Source organism: Uloborus diversus, chromosome 2 (assembly GCF_026930045.1).
Source record: "Uloborus diversus isolate 005 chromosome 2, Udiv.v.3.1, whole genome shotgun sequence".
Classification (NCBI taxonomy): Eukaryota; Metazoa; Arthropoda; class Arachnida; order Araneae; family Uloboridae; genus Uloborus; species Uloborus diversus.
The window spans coordinates 36353477-36375771 of record NC_072732.1 but is presented as its reverse complement, the minus strand read 5'-3'; the positions used below and the strand labels follow the sequence as shown (position 1 = coordinate 36375771).

The 22295-nt window shown below is 34.1% G+C and overlaps 1 protein-coding gene across 1 annotated transcript in view; it reads right to left on the bottom strand.

The window, feature by feature from the left end:
- Window positions 1-22295, bottom strand: part of LOC129217818 (dual oxidase-like) — a 264773-nt gene that overhangs the window by 31422 nt on the left and 211056 nt on the right. Inside the window, exons 7-14 of the mRNA XM_054852156.1 lie at window positions 18533-18593; window positions 16940-17036; window positions 15544-15713; window positions 13541-13713; window positions 7437-7615; window positions 3253-3371; window positions 3038-3175; window positions 1524-1628 (exon numbers count right to left, since the gene is read on the bottom strand). Coding sequence (XP_054708131.1) covers window positions 1524-1628; window positions 3038-3175; window positions 3253-3371; window positions 7437-7615; window positions 13541-13713; window positions 15544-15713; window positions 16940-17036; window positions 18533-18593 — 1042 coding nt within the window. The remainder of the gene's footprint in view (window positions 1-1523; window positions 1629-3037; window positions 3176-3252; window positions 3372-7436; window positions 7616-13540; window positions 13714-15543; window positions 15714-16939; window positions 17037-18532; window positions 18594-22295) is intronic.

Genomic DNA, 22295 nt, shown 5'->3' with positions numbered 1-22295 from the left:
TTTTTTTGGAGGTCACAGCGACCTCCCTTGACCTTCATAGGAACTCCCCTGATTCTAGGATTTTACAAAATAAGTATTTACATTTGTTTTATCAATGTGAAAACACCAACTGTTTTTCTTTTCTTCTTTCAGTTTAATAAACCCCCGTGAACTACAAATAGATTGAGACAAAAGAACTTAATTTGTATGAGAGCTCCCGGGAACTCAGCTCCTATACTTTTTCTCTCTCTCTCTCTTTCTTTTTACAGAATTTAATAATTCGATGGAATTTTATGCAATTTATTAGTATTAATATAATCTTCGAAGCAAGGGGGGGGGGGGGTATATCTCCTACATCCTCTTTTCTTCAAAACTGAATCCTTCACATGTGGTAAAACACATGTCGAATACCTACGTGAAATAACTTGACTCTCGCAATTATATTCCTGAATTATCAAATCGAGGAATTTTAAAGCGGAGAATGTTTCTGGACAAACCCAAACCAAAGACATAAAAACAAAAGTTTTGTAACTACAGTGAAACCTGTGTATGTTGACCACTTGTGGTGCAGTACTTTGGTGGCCAACTTAGACAGGTGGTCAACTTGTAGAGGGTAGTAATGAAAACTTTTTTTTTTTGTCATTTCTTGTCCCATGCCTTTATTTTTTAACTAATTGGAATACTTTAAACTCACTTTCATTGTTTAACATTACTTTAAAACAGTAAGAAAAAATGTTGTTTAAATATTTTTACAGATTATTTACCATAACAACGCGTAAAGTATCATACAAATTTAAAATTTCTGTGAATTTATCAAAAAAAAAAAAGGCTCATTGCTTATGAAAAACTACTTATTTCATATTAACAATTCCTAAAAATTCATAACTAGTCAAAAGTGACTCAAATTCTTCATTTGATTTTTCTTTGTACATTTGTAACCATGGTAATCTATTTTTCAACAAAAGAAATCCTTATTGAAGTTTGGCCCATTTTCTGAGACTTAACATTAGCCCAATGTTTTTCGATGGAAATATAAATATTCATAGGATTTTCTAAAATGTCTGGTTACTTATTTGAGGCATAACTGATAAAACTTTTAGTACAATTTAATACTTTTGCCTAGTGGTCAACTTAAAAAGGGTTTTTTACAATACTCCAAACCAAAGCTGGTGTATATTAGTGGTCAAGATAGACAGTTTTTCAAGATTGAGAGGTGGTCAAGTTACAGAGGTTTTCCCTCATTACATAAGATAAGACTAATTCCGTTCCTGACAAAAGCGATCAACTTAGACAGGTGGTTAACTTACAAGGGTGGTCAACTTTACAGGTTTTACTGTATTAATATCCGAAGAAAATTCTGAAAATCTTATATCTGAGATGCAGATCTTCTCAATCCATGCTGAATAAGTTTACTGAGAAAAAAACACATATATATGCAAATATATCACATCGTTAAGAAATAATCATAATCATACGTGTAGTTTACTTTTTTAGTATTTCTTTCTTTCCGATACGTGTATTAAATCGTACTTTTTAAGACTCACCTAATTTTTCACAATGTTTTCCTATAATCATCTCTTGCCTGAGCTTGATTTTTCGACGGCGGCTGTTTTGAAGCTTTATGACTCCATAACCCATGCCAGCACAAACTTAAAAAATAGAGAGTAACAAACATGAATATTGAAAGTGAAACATAAAGTATGGTCAATAAATCACATTGATTGCTGATGTAACAATAACTAGCTTTAGTATTAAAAAGTTACATCATGATGCTAAATTTTATATTTATTTTCAGTATAGAAACATGACGATAACAATAATTTTAAAAGGTAGTTTATCAGGCAACAAAAAACTATAAAAAGTTCCATGAAGCTAATCTACAATCCGCTAAATAAACTTTAAAAAACTACTTCATCACAGTAAAAGTTTCATTAAAACGTAAAATAAGCACGCCAACCAATGAGAAGAGATAAAATGAAGGAAGTGAAGACAAAACGTGTCAACCATTCGTCGTTGTTAAGTCACGTGACTTGGGGGACTTTGCCTCAGCTTTTGCCAAGCGAATCCAATGATTGGACTTGATCCTTGATCCCTCCCATTTACTAATTCCTGCTCTAAGACGCCAACTCTACTATTTACCTCCATTTTTGTCAAGCGATTATTATCATAACCCAGCCTTGTTCATGATTACTTTAGCTATGCATTTAAAGTTAAATCACAAGTTTAAAAAGGCAAATTTGTGAGAAATCCAAATTCTTTACTACCTGCTGAACAAATAGAGATATTTTTCAAAAAAAACTTGGATGCATTAATTAGTCGAAATTTTGCGAATTTTTTTAACCTATTATATACATTATTTTGGATGGCTAAACTTTGGAATGATATTACTGGTGAACACTAGCTCAGCCAGAAATTCCTTCTGAAGGTTGTTTTTTTTTTTTGGATCAAAAATACCTTCTCGAGGGTGTCATTTGATAAAAAAAATTACCTTCTGGAGGGGGTCTTTTGCTCAAAAGTACGGTTTTGTGATGAAAAGTACCTTCTAAAGCGAATTTTTTGATCAAAAATAACTTCAGAAGGAGATTTTTTTAAAATCAAAACATGCATAAACTACTGTATTAGAATTTGCATTTATGGTCCAACAGCTCTGGGGGATATTTTCACCCCAAGCCCACCTTTCGCTACACGACTGTTGGTGAAGGTTTACCTTTGTTAGAATAGCTTAGTACATATGGCGTACATTTTTTAGCAGTTAGAATATGACTACTTTTTCAATGCCCTGGAAGCTTTTGATAGAATTTTAAATTTTTACTTCAAAAAATAGGTTTTTTGTAAAAGCAGTTTCAGCATTTTAGTCAAGGTTGAGTGTTTAACTTTAGTGGAAGTTATTCAATTAAGTTATGAAGTTAAAAAGGGATCAGGCGACTGGTAACTGCCAGTCACAAAGACAAGCGATTTAACAACATTTACCTTGAAATTGTAGAACAAAAAGAAATTTTGATTTCTTAAAAACAAAGAAAAACAAAACGAAAAAAAAAAAATAATAAAACCAACTCACTGATAGGTATGAATGCTAGCACTATGCACGAGTAGATATAAGTAACTTCATTTCCATGGAAGTAATCATATCCACTGAGCATCACACACGGCTCCAAAATGGCACTCACAAGTTGTTGCGGCTGAGGACATGGATTTCCTGGAAAAGAATCGCGTTGATGATTAGCAAAACATTATTAATCCTGATCTTAGAAATTCGGAAATGGTAGGACTTACCGGCTTCCCAGGTGAAGACGTTTCGTTGGATAGCATCGGGATGTATGTCTGTAGTGTTGATCAAAATATCCCAAAGTCTTATCTTCCGAATGGCTTCAATTTCATCCTCGTCGAAAATGCTGTGTAAAAATGTCTAGGTTAGTAGAATAATATAGTCAATAGTTCTAGAAGAGCGTTTTCAAGCATTGTATTGCGACCCATTGGTGAGTCGCTAAATAATTTTTATCACGGTACTCTCATAATTTATTGAAATTTCTTTGATTTCTGAAAAATTCAAAGACATTTTTTCAAAGAAATCTATTGTAGACTAGATGAAGCGTCAAATGATTGCAGAAGATTTTCGTTCACATACACAATTAAATTTCAATGGGTTACTTTTTCTACTTAACGACTATCTCCGTTAATGATCAATTTTTCCAGGCATGGAATTTTCCTTCGATCTACTTACTGTTAAGCTAGGGTACTCCTAGTAAGGAGAGCTAGCTTACTTACAGGGCCGGATTTAGGGGAGAGGAGGCGGGGCTACTGCCCCGGGGCCTCCACAACAAAGGGACCCCCACAATAAAATTTTTACAAAATATTCTAACTTTCACGGGTTGAAAATATCGGTTATATACATATATATATCAAAATATTCGGATACATATCAAAGTATTGGATATTTTCGAAAATATGATGATCTTTTCGAACCTTGATTAGGGCCCTCCACTCCTTCGTTGCCCCGGGGCCTCCGCACTTCCAAATCCAGCCCTGGCTTACTAGGAGTCAATTCTCTGTTCGCGACAGATTTTATCTCTTGTCAGAAAACCTCTTTTGGTTTTGCAAAAAATAAATTTTAATTGTTTATGCTTAAAATGTTTTGGACATAGAGTATTTCATGCCTTTACTCGGAGTAATTCAGTGGTTAGAGATGACAGCCTCAATTTTTTTATTGTGAGTGTGTTTTGATCAAGTTGCTCCGTAAGCATAAACTATGACAGTCAGCAAACTTAGAAACAAATAAACCTAATGATGTTTAATTTAGAGAGCAGGCAAGAAGTTAATATTTTCTTAAAATTTCCAATTCAGCGCAGGCCCATAGACAACTTTCCTTGGCCAAAATACACAACAAAGATCACAATATAAAACACAGAATTAAAATAAGACATAAGTCAAGAAGTTAATATAAATGATCTTATTTTTTGAAAATAAGTAAAATACATGTCCCTTCTTATCCATTGTGTTTAATAAATGAAAAGTGAAAATATTGTATGATACACATTTTGCTAATACAATCGAACTCGCTTATAGCGAGCCCTATTTCAAAGAGAACTCTGATTTGGAAAGGAAATAAAAAAGTTCCTTATTAAGTCTATGGGAACAAAACTCGCTTTTAACAAGCAAACCCCGCTTAAAACGAGTAATACTTTAGTAGTTCACAGTGACGTATATGTAATTTTGTTTTTGGAGGGGGCCCATATAACCAAGATTAGTTCCCACTCCACCTTTGTTTTGCAATTTAATTCTTTTTTTTTTGGGGGGGGGGGGGGGGAGCAACAGTGAAATGGATTTTCCCATTTTTTTCAAGGTGGGGAAAAACCCTCGTACTGCCGCTAAGTGGCGCAACACAAAAATAGTTTTAGAAGGGAAATTTTTTGGAGTTGTAATCCTAAGAACTCAATTTTAGACAGTCTCTGGTGATGCTACGGGGAGGAAAAATTCGGGGGGCCTTCTGCGGAAATTTTTGGAAATTTGAGTTTTAAAAACGCCGTTATTGGCTGGATTTGTTGACGTTAGTGTAATGTAAGGAATGGAACTTTTTGAAGTTGCCCCCCCCCCCTATGATTTTTTAACAAAATAGAGTGAAATCTATCACCCTCCGCCTAATTTTTTGAAATTGAAGTTCTAAAAACGCAGTTTCAGGGCAACTTCGATGATATTAGGGGCAGGGCGGTTCTGGGGCTTTCCCCAAAACTATTCTGAAATTAAAGTCATATAAAACGAAGTTTTAAAAAGATATTCAGTGATACTAGGTGGAGGGATTTAAATGCTCTCCACCTTAATTTTTTTCGAAATTTTAATTTTTTCATTTCCAAATTTCATACGAGCGCAGCCGGACCCTCGTCCGAAATTTTTTTCGTAATTGAAGTCTTAAAAGCGTGGCTGTGGACCATATTTGGCAACATTAGGGGTTCGGACATTCTTCAAAATTGAAGCTTCATAAAAGCAATCTTAAACGATTTTCGATGCTTTCAGAACACAAGGAGTTTGGTAATTGTCTCAAGGAAATTTTTCGACATCGAAGCCATGAAAACGAGGTTTGAGAAGCTCTTTAATGGTTTTAGTGGGTGGAGGGGGCTTGAGAAGTGTAGCATTTAAACTTTCTTATTTTTAGGCCGACTAGGAAAAAGAAAAAAAAATGGGGCGGGGGGATGAAAGAAATGAAAGGTGTTGGATGTAATTACCTGATCAATAGTCAGCAACTTATGATGTTTTTTTTTATTTTAAGGGGTTTTTCAAAAACAATTCACAATAGTTTCCCAACACTATGCAATCTTTGTAAGGGAAGATTTCGAGAATCCTCCCCTGATAGGTAAAACGCCATTTCAGGTTATCTTCTGAGACGTTTTGAGGTAAGGAGTGGGTTTAGGGATTTTCCTTCGCAACTTTTCGAAATTGAAATCTTTCAGGTACAATTTCACTTTTTTTGGTAGTAACATTAGTGAAAGGGTGTTGGTTTGGGGACCTTCCCCCAGAAATGTTTTGAAATTGATGTCCAAAAAACGAATAAATAAATGTGTTTTTCAGGACATAAATTTCCTTCATTACTCCAACGGAAAAATTAAAACTTACTTTAAATTTCTAGCAGGGGACGAGAGTTGAGAAATGTTTTGAAGACCCTTCTTTTCAGACTGACATGGAAAAAAAAAGGGGGGGGGGGGTGAGAGAGGGGAACTTAATTTGCAAAGCAATATTATCTGCATCTGCGAAATAATTTTATTAGATTTCTGTTAGAAATAACTGAGATTCCCCCCCGCCCCCAACATTATTTGTTTTTCTTTTTGTTAAAATAACTTCCCTTTCCCAAGACACGTTCTTTTCTTTTTTTGAGTAAGGGGTATGGATCCCCTCACCCCTTCTGAACACCATTGCCTGGTGCCATCTAACGCAGGGTTCCCAAACTTTAACGATTCGCGGCACCCTGTGAAGAATTAGAATTTTCCCACGGCATCCTATTCTAGTATTATGTACTTATATTATTGTTATCATGGATACTTCGCGGCCCCTCTCACCTCTTCCTGCGGCACCCAGTTCGGAAATCTTGTATCTAATAATGTACTATAATTACTATTATCTCTATCAAATTTATTTAGTTTTTTTTTTTTTTTTTTTTTTTGTAGCTAAAAGTTTGGAAATTATTTGTAAGCAACTAAAATAAATAATTAACTTTATTTAAATTGCCCGGGCCCCCTCAGCCCCTCCTTTATATATACGCTCTTGGTAATTCATGAAACATTTGATGATTTCCCTCTCAGAAAAGATTATTCTATTTTTGGAAAAATTCCACAAACATTTTGAATTCAACTGAAAGTTAGAGAAAAGACATAAATCATGAGAACAAGATTAGTGATGACATGGTTCTTTTCTTGAAATTCGTGGAATTCAGGAGCATTTAAAAATTATAAAATTGTTGAAGTGAATGTTGCCATTTTCGAAACATATACTTACAAGGATATTGTAGCTGAAATTCAAGAGGGAGAAAAAAAACTGAAAGCGACCACTATAACGACAATTGTGAAGAACTTGAAGTTAAATAGCCCTCGGCTACTTGGCTTCTAAAGTGAAGAAAAACTTAAAACTCTTTTGAAACCACGGATGCAAACGACGAGGTTTTTCGGACCCCACTTTTCTCGAAAACAATAACAAGAAAGAGACAAAAAGACAGTTCAAGTCAAATAACCAACTTCTTTGGTACTGTACAAAAATTTAAAAGGAACAAAGCAAGCATGTATAAATTTTCATTTTTTTACGAATCCGTTTTTTACGAGCACTCGGTTATAACGAGCAAATATCGCGGTCCCTTCATGCTCGTTATAAGCAAAGTTCGACCGTAATATTTCTTAAAATTTTGATTAAAAAAACATTTGTGTAAATCACAAAAAAAAAGTGAATTGTTTGTGAAATCATCGTTGTCGTAAACTCACCCATTCTGAGTGTTCTCGAACCAGAATCTGTCTGCGTCTCGAATCCTTTCAAACTGCTGCCGGATGATTTTCCTGAAGAGTTCTCCCGGCCTTCCTTCAACAGCAGTCTCCAGCATACCACCGATGTACAAATCCACATCGTCCAAGGTACCGTACAGTTCACTCATGACCTTGAAGATCTACGTGTAAAACGTAAAAATGAAAATTCTTTATAGTAGCACTCAAGTTTACCTGAGAGCAGGGCCGTCCGAAGAGCTGACGGCGCCCGGGGCGAAAACTCCATCGTCCCCCCCCCCCCATGCACACAGAAAAATCAAGTTAGTTGCAATATCAGTGCTTCATACCCGTGAACGCGTCATAATTGCATTTTTTACATCTTAATGAACAAAACAATCAGATGCACAATACAAATTTTAACGAAAGCAATGAATCTCTTTGTAATATTTGTAAAACATTACCTTAAAAACTGTTCGAAAAAGGGAATTGTTAAAAATCCAAATACTTATCTAGTAAACTGTTATCCCACAAGATAAAAAACCAAACAATGAAAACTGAATTAGTTACTCATGTTGATCAAACTAAGAACATGAATAAATAATTTGCTGATATAAATAGAAAATGCATTGGAAGAAATAAATTACATTAAAATTAAATTTTAATATAGACTCATCCAATTATTCTTTTCAAGAGTTTTTTGATTTCGCTTGTGCCAACTTAATAATAGCTTTCATATATGTTAAGAACAAAGATTTCATTCTTTTGCGTCAAATATTTGTACGTTTTAGGTGAAAGCCCCCAAAATACTCAACAACATCGAAAATCGCTCAGAATTGCGTTTTTGGAGTTTTGATTTCGAAAATTACTGGCCCTAATTTTACAAAATATGGCCTTGCAATTTCATTTTAAGACTTGAGTTTCAGAAAATATTCGGGCAAGGGTCGCCATACTGCCCTTCTTTAATGTCACAAGCAATGGGTTTTTTAAACAACACTTACAAAAAAATTAAGTGGTATATCCCCTGAATGCAAAACATTGTTTAAGTTTCTTGGACCATAATTTTGAAGAATTTTCCACGGAAATGCTCCAGATCCACCTTTTCGTAAAATCTTCAAAGTTTGTCTAAAGTTGCGTTTTTGAAGCTTCAATTTCAAAAACTTGCAGGGGGGGAAGGAGACGGAATTGATTTAAATCTATTTGAAAAAAATATCGATCGGAAACAGTCTCTGAACTCCCTTTCCTTTCCCTATGTCAATAAAAATAGTTCAAGTATGTTAAAAAAAATAATTAAATAAAGATGCCACATAATTATACGATACGAACGTCAACGGTTTTCTGCATCTTGAAACTTCCCCAATTGGACCATACATCAAGTATATTTGAATTTAGATTTTTACTAGGTTTTAAACAATCATCAGCGCCTGTATTCGCTTGATAATTAAGACCTCAGGGAAACAGCCAAACTGCAAGTCGAAGCCTTCTTCATCCAATAAGAAAGCTTCACTCTGCGATTAAGATGTCTGACCGAGAGTCAAATAGTCACCTGAATAAGGGCGTAAGAGATAAACGAACCTTCAGATTTTGAGCTACAGTTGTACGCAATACAAAATTTGGCTGTCTAAAAATTCTTTAGCATCTTCATCACTTTTTTCAATTATTCCCATTTACTGTCTGACCACGTTTACCCTGGAGTTGGCAAGTCGCCACTTAAGACAATTTAATTTGAACGAAGGAAAAAGGGATTTTTTATGCTCTTGTATCCTTCATTCCAATGTGTCTGTCCCTGCTTAATTCAGAGGCTTAAAGTGCTGCTGTAACGGCAAGCTGACATCCCTGCAAACTAATAGATGTGTCCGCTTCCTCCTATAAACCGGATGTTTCCCCTTCCATCTTATCGGGTTTTAAACTATAGTTTCATTATTCCTTAATATCCATCAGCAACACATTATTATTTAATAAAACCCGTTTGTAACTCTTCAAAACGTTTTTTAGCTAACGGAAAAACTAATTAAAATCCAATTTGTGAAATAAATTCATTTCATGTCTCACGTCTAAGAATTTAAACAATTTCCCTAATTCTTCTACAAATGCTTTTTCTACAGAAATAAATCCTTCCTTATCTTTTATTCCCATCGCTTCAAGTTTCCACGATATCTAAACAGAGTAGCAATCAAAATGCTTTTAAATCACTTAAAATTAAAAGACCCTGCTATATGGAATTGATACCATACAAAGCGTTTTTAAAAAGCAATGTAAATATTTGCAACACAATAAGGATAATAACACCGTTTTCCAAAACAATTTAGTACCGAATGAGAAGAAATTATTCGTGTCTAACATCCATTTTTCTTATCATAGTAATTTGAAGTTCAACGTCAGAACTTTTTTTAAACTATGATTAATGCTTTCTGGTAAGTGAAAGCAAACAATATATTTTACTTCGACAACGCGTTCCGAAATGTTGCAACAAGCTTGCATGTCAAATTTACTCCTCAAAATAAATGTCAAGGTCGATGTAGTCACGGAATTCATCCTTTTCTTCGCAATTAAAAAATGAATTTCAATGCTGCACGATTTTTCCAGGTAGGGACCATTTCAGAAATATCGCAACTAAACAGGGCAGAGAGAAAAAGGTTGTTATTTTCAAGGATTTATTATTATTTATATTATTTGGACCGGTTGAGATTCTTAGTGTAGTTTCTTAAATTAATCTTAGGAGAGGGAGGGGGTAAGTCCGCAATCTAAATACTAATTTACACGTTCAGCCTGGTTCTGGTGCCCCTTGGATCAAATTTTGATATCGTTTTCGACGCAGTCTCGTGAAGAAGTTGATATCAAGTTGGGGAAGCGGGTACAATTTCGTCCACGTGACTGGTAGAAAACGATAGCGGAAGAAGTTCGATCGGAACGAGAATCGCTTGAATGGTTTTTGCAACGTTTCAGAAAGAGAAGAGGAGCAACCGAAATTTCGCAAATTTTGCCAAAAGGATCAATTTTCATCAAACGTTTTGAGTTAGTTAAGGTATTTTCTTTTATTTTTGTATTAAGTTACGCGTCATAGCTTCATATTTTACAGTTTAGAATTTATATTTAAAACAATTCTGCTTATTCCCGTACAAATTCGTAATGTCTCGTGTTTTGGGAAAATAGATTGTAAAGTCTATAGCCATAAAACAAGTGCAATATTCAGATAAGAAAGATTTGATCGGTGGAAGATAATTTCATGCAATAAAGAATTTCTCAACATAGAAGGTGATCTAAACTTCAACGTATAGACTCACTAGTGAAATCATTCTTTTTTCCCGTGAAAGGGGGGAGGGAAGGGTGATCTTAATAGGCCATTTTTTTTCTCACGAAATTTGACGTATGAAGCCAGAAATTTCTCCCGAAAGTATTTTGGTTATAACAGTGTTTCAATGCATACTAAAGGGCTCTGCCTCCAGCTCGCTTCGCTCGCAAACAGTCGCTCTCCATCTTCTGAGGAGACAAACGGCTCCCTCAGTAACCAGGTTGGTGTGCACTGCTTTCAACGGATGCTTCAGGGTCATCACGCCTCACTCGGTAGCTACGACGTGGGGATATTTCACCAAATTTTGCGGCACGAATGGGACTTTCTTGCCAAATTTGGTGTTACCCAGATAAAATTAATAATATTGATGTTATACTTTTAAATTAATATCTATGGCACATAAAAGTTAAAGTTGTGAGACCAAGCGAAATAGCTTCCCCTGATTGTTCTGTATCAATCGGTACCTATATTGGCCTTAAAGACATGACAATTCGGAGGGGATAGAGCTACAGACAGGCACACATATAGTCAGACGCTCTCAGATTTTAATGATAAAGAATATAGACCATATTGAGATTGGCAATGTAGCATAAAATTAAGGTTTGTAGAGACAAAACCTCTCTCGATGCTCCAGAGTACGGACTCATAGGCGAAACTGCCAGCTTCGAGTTGAATAATGTGCTGGGCCATTCAACGGAAAACGGTCTTTTTGTCCCGTACGTGACGCCTCATATAAGTCATTAAAAATAATACTTTAAAATATTAATGAACAATTTTTTTTCTGCTTAACAAATTACAAACTTATGTGTGATGTCTTAAGCAAAGCATTTTGTCATTACCCTTTAAGTTCGGAATCACTTACAACACGTTAGTACTTGTAACATGTAACAAATCATAGAACTTTTGCAACAAAAAAAGACTTAAACCTAACTGGTAAGGTGATTTTTTCGTAGTGCAAATAGTGAGAGGTGCGGTGCATGTAAATTCAACATTATATTTCTTGTGTACTCCTTAAAATCTAGTAAATTAAAGTAGGAGAATTTCCAATAATTTTTGTATTATTTATTTATACAACTGAAACAGTACTATAATTGGCATATATACGAGAGTATTCATATAAAGCCATATATTTAAACTTTCCAAAACTTTTGAACGCAAAAGTTTAACTCAACCGTTAAGGGTTAAGGATTCGCAAGTTCATTTTTTTTAAAGTTACATATATTTTCCCCTACTTTTTTCGGAACTTTGTATGAAACACAATTTTGTACATAAACGTAGATAAACAGCCCTCTAAAAGCAAATTTTAATTTCGATCTAGTTGGATTAATAATCTTTCCAGTCCCGTTTGTAAATATGTTTGGCGATATTTTTCGTGTTTTTAGAGGTATGTACTGTTCATTTTCCTATGCCGAGATTTAGCGCCAATTTGCGCATGCGTCAGGTCTGCTGTGATTTTATCAAAATAGGGAGGGAAATCCGGAAGTAAAAGGTTCAAAATAACGTGTTCAAAGGCAGCAAGTGCGAGCGGTAAGTGCCCATCCTCAACCTATCGTCCCTTTTTTGAAATGGAAACTGTCCTGAGTGGTAGTCTTTGCTTTCGAAGAACGGACAGTATTGTTTTTACACAGTTCCAAATTTTTGTATCATTATTATTCGTTGTTTTCTTTCATTTTACTAAAGTAGATTGTTTTAGCAGTGTCACATTCACATTAGCTGTCTTGTTGCTAAGAGCGTGAAAAAAATGCCTTGATTTGAAAACTCCTTAGTATCAAATGCGCTGACGATTTCAAATTGCTTTAGAATATCTATTTTCTTTTTTATTTTTTAAGTAGTTACTTTTTGTTAACCCGCTATGCTGCCGTAATGAGGTAAAGGGCAATAACTGCATTTTTTTGCTCTCCCTTTTTTTTTGCATTTTTTCATCTATTGTACGTTTTACTGCAACAAGCTTGCTTATTTGGTTTCTGCTGAAAAAAAAAAAGCACGAAAAAAAGTCTAATTCCAACATTTCCTTTTGTAAGTATTGATTCCAAAATGCGTTTCTCCAAATATCTGGAAAACTCATTTCTGCAGATACTTTCGTTTACCTGTCCATGGCAGTGTATGTCGTTCTATGTACTCCTATATGTTTGTAAAATTTTCTCCTTTTTTACTTGCCTCTGGTGCACATATAAAGGGTGTTTTTTTTTTTTTAGAGGTAGAGAAATTTAGGTTCAAATAAAACACAGTTAAATGTTGTTAATTTCCATGAATGTTCCTTTATTCGAAAGATGATTCTTTGCCATTTTTATTTAAATATGATTTCTGGCATATGGCCATCTCGGCTGACTCGGAGAAAGTCCAATTGGAAAGTCCAATTTTCTCACTTTTTGCAGCAATAGAGGCCGTATGTCAGTAATAAGATGGCGAATGCTCTCTTCCAAGGCGTCAATCGTCTGTGGCTTACCGGAGCAGACCAGAGACTCCACATAGTCCTACAAAAAGTAGTCCAGCGGTGTTAAATCGCATGATCTTGCAGGCCAATTCACGGGTCCATTACGCGAAATTATTCGTTCATCGAACGTCTCTTTCAGTAAATCAATTGTGACACGCGCTGTGTGGCATGTTGCACCGTCTTGTTGTCTATTCGTGATGAAATGGCAAACCGAAGTGAACACAAAACAAGTGACAGCTACAAAATGGCACACATATCAAACAGTGTTGCCAACTTAAAGTTCTATACCTCTAAAAAAACACCCTTTACTAAACTCTTAAAACCCAATGAGATAGATAGCTGATATTTTATGACAAGATATCAATGATATAACCGCTTTCTTACTTCTGGATTCTGTTTGAAGAGTTCTGGATTAATGTGGGACCAATTCCGTATTTCAGGTAACTGAAAATATTTCCGAACGGTGTTGTAATCAGGAAGTCCGTTGTCCCTTCCACGCATGATGTTGAGGGCAGCCAGGTCTCTGCGAGAAAAGTCCATGGGCCCAAACAGCTTATCTAAAATAAAGATGAAATAGTTTCTATTAAACAAAGGAAAAACTTTAAGGTTGATTTCAATTTTTGAATAGAAATGTAGAATTTCGCATTTCTGTTCAAAAACCTCTGAACGGTCAAAACAAAATTAAATCGTTTATCATCACTTGCATAAACTTTACTTTTCGGCCAACTTTCCCTTTAAAGCAAAATAAAATAAATAAAAACACGAAGGAAAGTGTTCTTGTGAAATGGGGGAAATGTGTCGATGTCGGTCTGTCCCCTCCTTACAAAGTTATGAGTGTATAGTGCGCTTAGAACGAACTTTTTATTGGGAAGATCTTAGCCAGTACATCTTTGAAAGATCATTAATGCTTAAAAATTGGATTAACATTTTGTTAAATTTTAAATAATCCCCATCTCACTAAAATCCTCTTTTTATCTCTGTTGGAAAATTTAGATTTTATATGAATCCCTATCCGATTTATAAGACGTTTCTTCTTTCTTTTTTTTCTCTTTTGAAGAACTTTCAAAGAACAATATTTGCAGAAAAGAATTTTCCAATTTTTATGATTATAATGCTAATTTTTAATCTGTAAAAAAAACATTCACCAGCACTGTTTAAGGTAGAAATTCAAACTTCTTGAAAATCTAAAACACCAAAAAGACTATAAACAAAATTTACCCCAAAGATACGTGCAGTCTCTTCTTCCACTAAATAAAATAGGAGATGAAATTACGGTGTTATGGAATAGTCGGAAAATACAGAATACCAAGGTTTTGGATCTGTTTGGAGCTACTATTGCATGAGGAAACCATGAACTGCTCAAAAAATTACTTCCCTGATGCAGTGTAATGAGAGTTAACCACTCGTTGTTGTTGTTGTACCACTTGGTAGAGAACGAAATTAAGTTTGTTTTGTGATTTTCAAGAGTTTCTGTAGGCAAATAATGAAAAATTTTAATCTACTAGTAGATACCTGGTTTGAACATTGTTATTAATCATAATGTGCCTCGACGAAATTGTAGTTTGTTATACTATGGTGGTTTTAACGAAATTGCAGTTTGTTATATTGTGGTGGTTTTTAACTGGACGAGGCCGACAACATTTTGTCTATGAGTTTAAAATGCAGTTCCCCAGATGGCTCATCGGTTATAGTGAAATATACTAGGCATTCTGTTACCTCCAATGTAACTCTGTCCTTCCAACAATCTTGATTTGGTTCTTACTGATCAATCAGGAGAAAAGGACAAATGTAGAGGACCAGAAGCCCCAAAACGGTAAAACAAACCGAAAGTTCAAATTTTTCCAATTATTTAAGTGACCAACCGACTATTTCATATTTACATACATTTGTCCCCTTTTTTTTTGAAAATATTTTTAGGGAAAGCAGTAGTTTTTTCATAGTGACAGTTATTGTATATGTACTAATGGTGCCTTGGGGTATCCAAAAACCAGTTAAGTTATTCACGGAAAAAAATGATATTCCATAATAAACTCCTTTCATCTATAAATATCATTGACAAGTACATATTCTGACCAAGTTTAGTAAGTTCGTGATACATTTGTTGTTAAAAAAGAATGACATTCTGTTTGCTTTACGATTTTCGTCAAAAAGAAAATCCAGATACTTATGCTATGTCTTTCTAGTTAGACTTATGAACGCTTACTTATGCAGCGTCTTTCTAATTTGCATCGATAAAGTAGAAGAAACTTTGTGATTTGAACAAAAATCTTCTGTCAACAAAAGGATTTTTTTTTTTTTTTTTTTGCAAAAGGATTTTAAGTTACTTTACAAGGAAAAACTGAAGCGAGAGAGCAAGAAAGATAAATTTTCGAACACGCAAATCTGACCTCTGACATCGGAACAGAGGACATTGTCCTCTCGTTCTGCAATCTGCGACGCCATGCCCATCAGCAGCTCTTCGATGCCGGATACAATTTCTTCCGAATCCCACCAGCTCGAACATAGCCGGACAGCAGGATATCCGGTGACGGTTTTGCGAAAGTTGCATTGGTCATCCCTAGGGAGAAAAATATTTTTTTCAAAGACTCAACTTGAACGATTCAATGTTTCATTGAAATTCAATAAGAAAACAAGCAAAAAAATACTGCTTGAGAGAGATCTTACAACTACTCTATAATGAAAATCGTTTAGTAATTGTGATACAGGATTTTTTCTTGGCAGGCAACTCCTTTTTAGGAATGATTGTTTAGGTTATCTTTAATTATCAACAGGGCCTTCGAGAGCCAAGGCGGGCCGCTAATCAGTTTGGTCGCCGGGCCACTTCCCCCTATAAAACGAATAAAACTCATGCTACACCGATTACAAGCTTGGCCGTCTCCTCAAGGGCCGGGTCCCTAGTTCCCGACTAGACTAACGTGGCCTCTCATCGGCTTATTATCAAACAAAATACTTACCTAGAAAACCAAGTAAATTGAATAATTAATTTATTAATAATAAGTAAATTGATAATAAATATATAAAGGTAATGTAGACCAATAATAAGTTCCTGGCAAATATCCTAATGAGAATGAAATACTCTAATTAAATTTTATTGATTTGTTTTTGCTTTTTTTACATCATTTTTGGTAGTTTTCTTTACCAATGATTATAACAATGTTCATGATCATTTAATTTGAGAAAACGTCTTTGCTTTTTACGTTTTATGACAACATGCTTAATAATAGATTCTATTTTCGGTGAATTCATTGAGATCTTTGCTGTGAGGTAGAAAATAGTTACAGCAATTTACATGACTTTATATCCAATTACGAGCGATTTCATTCACAATTCAAATTATGCGCACTATTCGTGGCCACAATTTTTATGGATAATATATTTTATCGGATGTATTGTTTCTGACACGTTTCTTCGCAAAATTTTTTATGTTGGTAGCTAATTGACGTTTTAAGTCATTTCCAATGTATCATAAAAGTCACTCCACCATAAAACTTTTATACTCGAGTTGGAACCCAAAGACATCAATTAAGATGTCTGCTCTACATAAATTTGGAAGACAAAACAACAGACAAGTCAGACGACGAACTTTATTCTAATTAGAGTATATTAAATCAAATGAGCGACCAACTTTTTCCATTATGAATACAACACTTGAGATGCCAGGAAAGTTTATCGCATCATCCATGTGTCTGAACACATTCCACAATAAAGATTGAACGATTAGCATCAGACCTGTGTCCAATGGCGGAAGCTGTTGAAGCTAAAGAAAAGGAGTTTTCTAATTACCTTCTGTAAAGACCTGGAGGAATCATGGTGTGTCCAAATCGGAAAGCAGCTGATTGGAACACGTGACAAACCCCTGGGTGCAAATCCGGTTGATAACCTATTGAGATGCAAGAAATAATTATGACTTAGACATCAACACTGTTGAAGATTAAGCAGTCGCGTACATGCTGGACAATAGCTTTTTCTTTCCTTTGAGCACATAATGAATTTAATCAACAGTGAAGCTTATAATCATTAATCAATAGTTATTAATTGTTATCAACATTAATTAAACTCTGAGATGCTACTAGCAGATTAAATTTTTTTGCCTTCGTATATAAAAATCTTGTACTGTAAAAATGGTTTTATCAGTTTATTAATTCAGATAGGTACACGATGAAATCAGAATAAAGATACCCTATTACGGTTAATTAAATACTTTTAAGAATTACATGTTCGTCTAATTTGTTTTGACACATATTCAAAGTATTTACACACAAGTAAATAAATACCTTGAACTAGTACTGGCAAAGCACTCACTTAAGCACCATTACCCACAAAGAGACCTCCACCTAGCCAATATTTCATCTTTTTAGGTAAAAATACTTGAGTTCAGATAAAATCAAGATATTTTACTCAAACTGATTTTACAGCTTTACTTTTGCCCGACAGAAAAACTAAAGCAGAAAGTTTGAGTTTCCACTTATAAATTTTTCTCCCAGTGAACGACAGAAGAAATTAAATATTTCTGTCATCAGCAATGAAAATTGGCGTACCTGTAACTGAAAAATTCCAAATTCTTCAAACAACTTCATCACACATTAAAGTGTTTTATTTAAACTGGAAAATAATGACAGATTGAAAATTTCCCAAGTTTTTTGAGCTATTATACATTCTTGGAAGGTTAAATGATGAAAAAATATAATAGATGAAAGTTTACCTTTGTTATAATAACGTTGTACACACAATATCCTTTCCTCTGTCAAAATTTTGTGAAGGATGCATTTCTCAAAAAACTAGTTCTTGACAGAATTAAAAATTTTTTGTCTACAGTTGAATTTTAACACATAAATAAAACTTGTGTGGTTATTTCTGTAGAAGTTATTCAAAGAAATTAGGGAAGATAAAAAAAAAGGCGGAGATCAATTTTCAAAATTGATCGACTTATCCCTCATTCAATTTGCTTTTTTAGTAAGATAGATATTAAAAGCATGAATATATTTATTTAGTGGTCATTTTGATGGTCATGAAAATATTTATAGCAACTCTTTTGATCAGTTGTCTAGATAATATACATTCCCTCAATGCTCAAGAAACGTTTCTTCCCAGCATTCTACCACCAAAATACCAAAAACATTTTGTATTTCGCAGTAATATTTTGTAGCAGTATTTTTAATAGCATTTAAAGGTACTACTAAACTTAGACTATTTAGAATATTTCTGCTGATATTCAACGAAACATTTTTACTTAGAAACGTTGTACATATCACTGAAAACAATTATGTAAATGTATCAAAAAAAAAAAAAAGTCGCATAAATATAAAAAACGTCGTTAACAAAAAAAAAAAGTAAATAGCTTTTGAATTGATTTTATAGTAAAACTAAAATTCTTACCTTTATACGGTGTGATTTCCTCCATTAAGAGCACTGGTAAGTATTCATATAATATGATGTTCTGAAAAAAAAAACATATTTAGACCTCTATGAAAACCTTTGGAATTTGTAATAAACAGATAATTAGTACAGGTTTAGTTTCAAAATTTGAGAAAAAATTAAAATTAAATTTTTTTTTGGCACAATAAAAAATTAACTACTTTTGTATTGTGGAGAATCACTAGCGCTTCCAGAATTTATCTACTGTTGGGAGAGAGGTGACTCTCCCCCTTCGCTAGGCCCCTGCTAAGAATAAAAATGAAGTATAAAGGATATAACTGAATAGCACTAAACGCTGATAGAACTGGAGGAAAGTATTTAATTTGGCTGGTCATTTTCGGTACTTGTAAGCAAAGAGAGACACATGCAGAGAAAAACGAGCTGATGTGTGCATCACATGACTTCCTTTTACTCCAATTTAATGTAATTTCCCCATTACTGGCAATTTTAATGTGATTCAATAGTTTACTCTCTAAATATCACCAACAGTGGCCAAATTAAAACAGATTTTAAAAAAAAAAATCGCCAAATTTGTCGCCAAGTTGGTGACAAAACTTGGCGACCAAAAGTCTAGCGATATATCGCCAAGTGTCCGCCAAATTATAACGCCACTTGATTTTACATCGAAATTAACAATGATTTCCCCTCAAAAAAGTGCAAAAGACCTCTTTAGATATACCCGAATGCAACCAAAAGGGAAGGTGCACAACTAGACCCCACTAGGAGTCTACGTACCAAATTTCAACTTTCTGGGGCTTACCGTTCTTGAGCTATGCGACATACATACGCACATACGCACATCCGCACAAACGCACATACATACATACGTACATACAGACGTCGCGAGAAAATTCGTTATAATTAACTCGAGAATCGTCATTATGGATACTTCACGTGTCTATATGTTCTTAGGCACTTATTCACGTGTGGTCGAGTCAAAAAAAAAAACTCAATATTCATTCGAGGGTGAGTAAAATGGAAATTAAAGTCGATTTTTGAGTGAAAATTTTTTCGCGAATACAAAACTTCCTTTTTTGTAAAAGAAGTAAAAAAGGAAAAAACGTAGTGGTTTTGTTAATATTTAGTTATTTTAGTTTAGATGAGCGTAATTAACCCATAACTACATTATTATGAGACCATTATTAAGAGTTATTTAAAATTATTAATTTCAGTTCAGGAGCGTAGTTCCAAATCAGTTTGCTTTATGTTGCATTTGCAAAAACTTCTACATTGTTGCTGCAGTGTATTTTTATTCCAATATTGTTTCGAAGAATCGAATGCTGTCTTTTGCGATTTTCAATATACATTGCAGGATTAAAATTAAATAAATAAAAATTTGAAAAATGCAGTTCTATTAGTACAGTTACAATTGGACATGAAAGTATTTTCATCACAAGGTAACTTGGTCATGCCGGGCCATGCATATTATTTTCATACCTCAAGGAAAGAATTTTCGCTTGATTCTTTTTCTTTTTTGCATTTTTCTTAAATAATTCAGTTGATAAAAGAAAATGTTTAAGTACATCGTAAGAAATATTAAAAAGATTTAGAATTCTCAATTTGAAGTCTACATTTCGGTTAAAATAATTTAGCTGTTGTATGTATTTGCCTTTAAAATTTATGAGGCACACTGAGCCGGGGTTGAATAGGTCAACATGTCTTTACGCAACTCATGAATAATAAGAAACAAGTGAAACATGTTATGTATACCACTAACATGATGATGAAATGAAGTAGTGAGAAGCATGGAGATGAAAGTGGAAAAAATAAATAATGAGTAAAACTTGTGTAAAGTTTAAAATATAGATAGATATTTATTTGTAAGTTTTTTGAAACCATGCTATCTAACCATGTCTACTATTACCATCTCTTTCCAACAGATGAGAGTTTCTCCTACAATTCGTACTACAGTGCAATTCCGTTACAACGAATACCAATACAACGAAATTTCTGTTTCAACGAAATACATTTTCAGTCCCTATATAATTGCCATTACATTATTTGAATTCCATTACAACGAAATTCCGGTTACAACGAACAAAATTTGCGGTCCCTTGAAGTTCGTTGTAACGGGATTTCACTAATTATTTCCAAGTTTTTAATTTTGGTATTTACACTGCTCTGTTTCTGCTTTAAAAGATCTCTATTTCTTAATAAAAATTATTATTAATTTAAACTATAAATTCGGATCGTTGTACGTAGGATTGGCACTGAAAAAGTTGTTATTAAAAAAAGATCCTGCCAAACATTAACTATTACCCCAACGATTTGTTTCAAAAGTTTAACCAAGAGTTTTCTAAATATTCATTTCTCATACCAATAGAAATCTCATATTTACCTGTCGGAAAATTATGAGATCCTAACACGCTGCAACGGCTTTTGTTCGTTGTCTTATATTCACATGTCATTAAGCGGGGGGGGGGGGGGGGGGGGGAATTTAGCATTGAGAAGCAGCACATTGCTTGTACGTGATAGATGTCTTCTTAACTTTAGTTTTATTATAACTGAAGCGTTCTTAAAAAAGCTACACCTGCGAATTCCTCCTCAAGTTACATAACTGAATCACAGTTATTTTGAAACCATTTTCTTTTCTTCTCTAGAAAACGGCTTTTGACGCTTGCACCTTTCACTTTTTCTTAATATCCCCCTCTCCTGGAGAGGTTAAAGACTTTTTGAGGTGGAGTTTTTTTTTTTTTTTTTCAAGGCCTTGGTGGTTTTTCCTGTTAGGAAATTATCGGCTACTGTGGCAGAAATCAAAGTAAAAAAAGGGAGGACGAGGAAGCTAATATGCAACTCGAAAAATTCCCCTCACATGAATGACCATATTTACCTTCCGGGCCTAATAATCAACCGCGTTCAAGGATAAAGTTGAACATCTTGTGTCCACGTGATTTTTAAATAAGTCTCTTTGTTCGGATCGACTAAAAGTCAGTGGAAATTCGGGTTTTTTTCTCGAGTAAGAACTGTGGAAAGTCTTAAAACAAAAATGCACACTTATCAGGGAATTTTCTTGCTTCGTCTGCTTCACTACAAAAATCAATTTATTTATTTTTTTATTACATAATTTTGAGCTTATCACTTTGCTTTTACATTTCCGAACGAAATGAAAACATTTTATTATTCTTTTTTTTAAATCTCCATAGTAACTATTTTTGTTTCCCCTCATTTTCAACTTAGAGAGTGCAATAAATTTAGTGACATTATGTAACGCGTGGATAAAAATCCCATCGATATTTTCCCTTCTCTCCTGTTAGATTTATTCAGATGGAATTGTCCAAGTTTGAACACTTGTCAGATTCCACGTCTTCGGTGGCCAGATAGTAGATGAGCTTTAACAGCAAAACTCCATCTAAATGCAAAATTTCCAGATTACTAATGCCCATCATTTAAGATTGATAAGAAATAAGAATTCATAATGTTATGCGCTGTAAATACTCTTTATGATTAGTATACTGGTGGATATCGGCCATAAAATCTTTTATATTTGTAATCGCATCGTAATGACCATTTTTCGTTTACGGATGATGCCTCGTATTACTTATTTTAGAAAATCATCAGTTAACAATATGACGGGTGCAAATTTCTTGGACCTTTTCCATTCAATTCAATTTCCATTTGTAGAAACAAGAAACCAAACTAGTAGGGTACTATTGCAATTCGTGATTACAAAAACTTGAATTTGAACTCAAGACGTGACAATTAAAAAAAATTCAAATGAATTTGT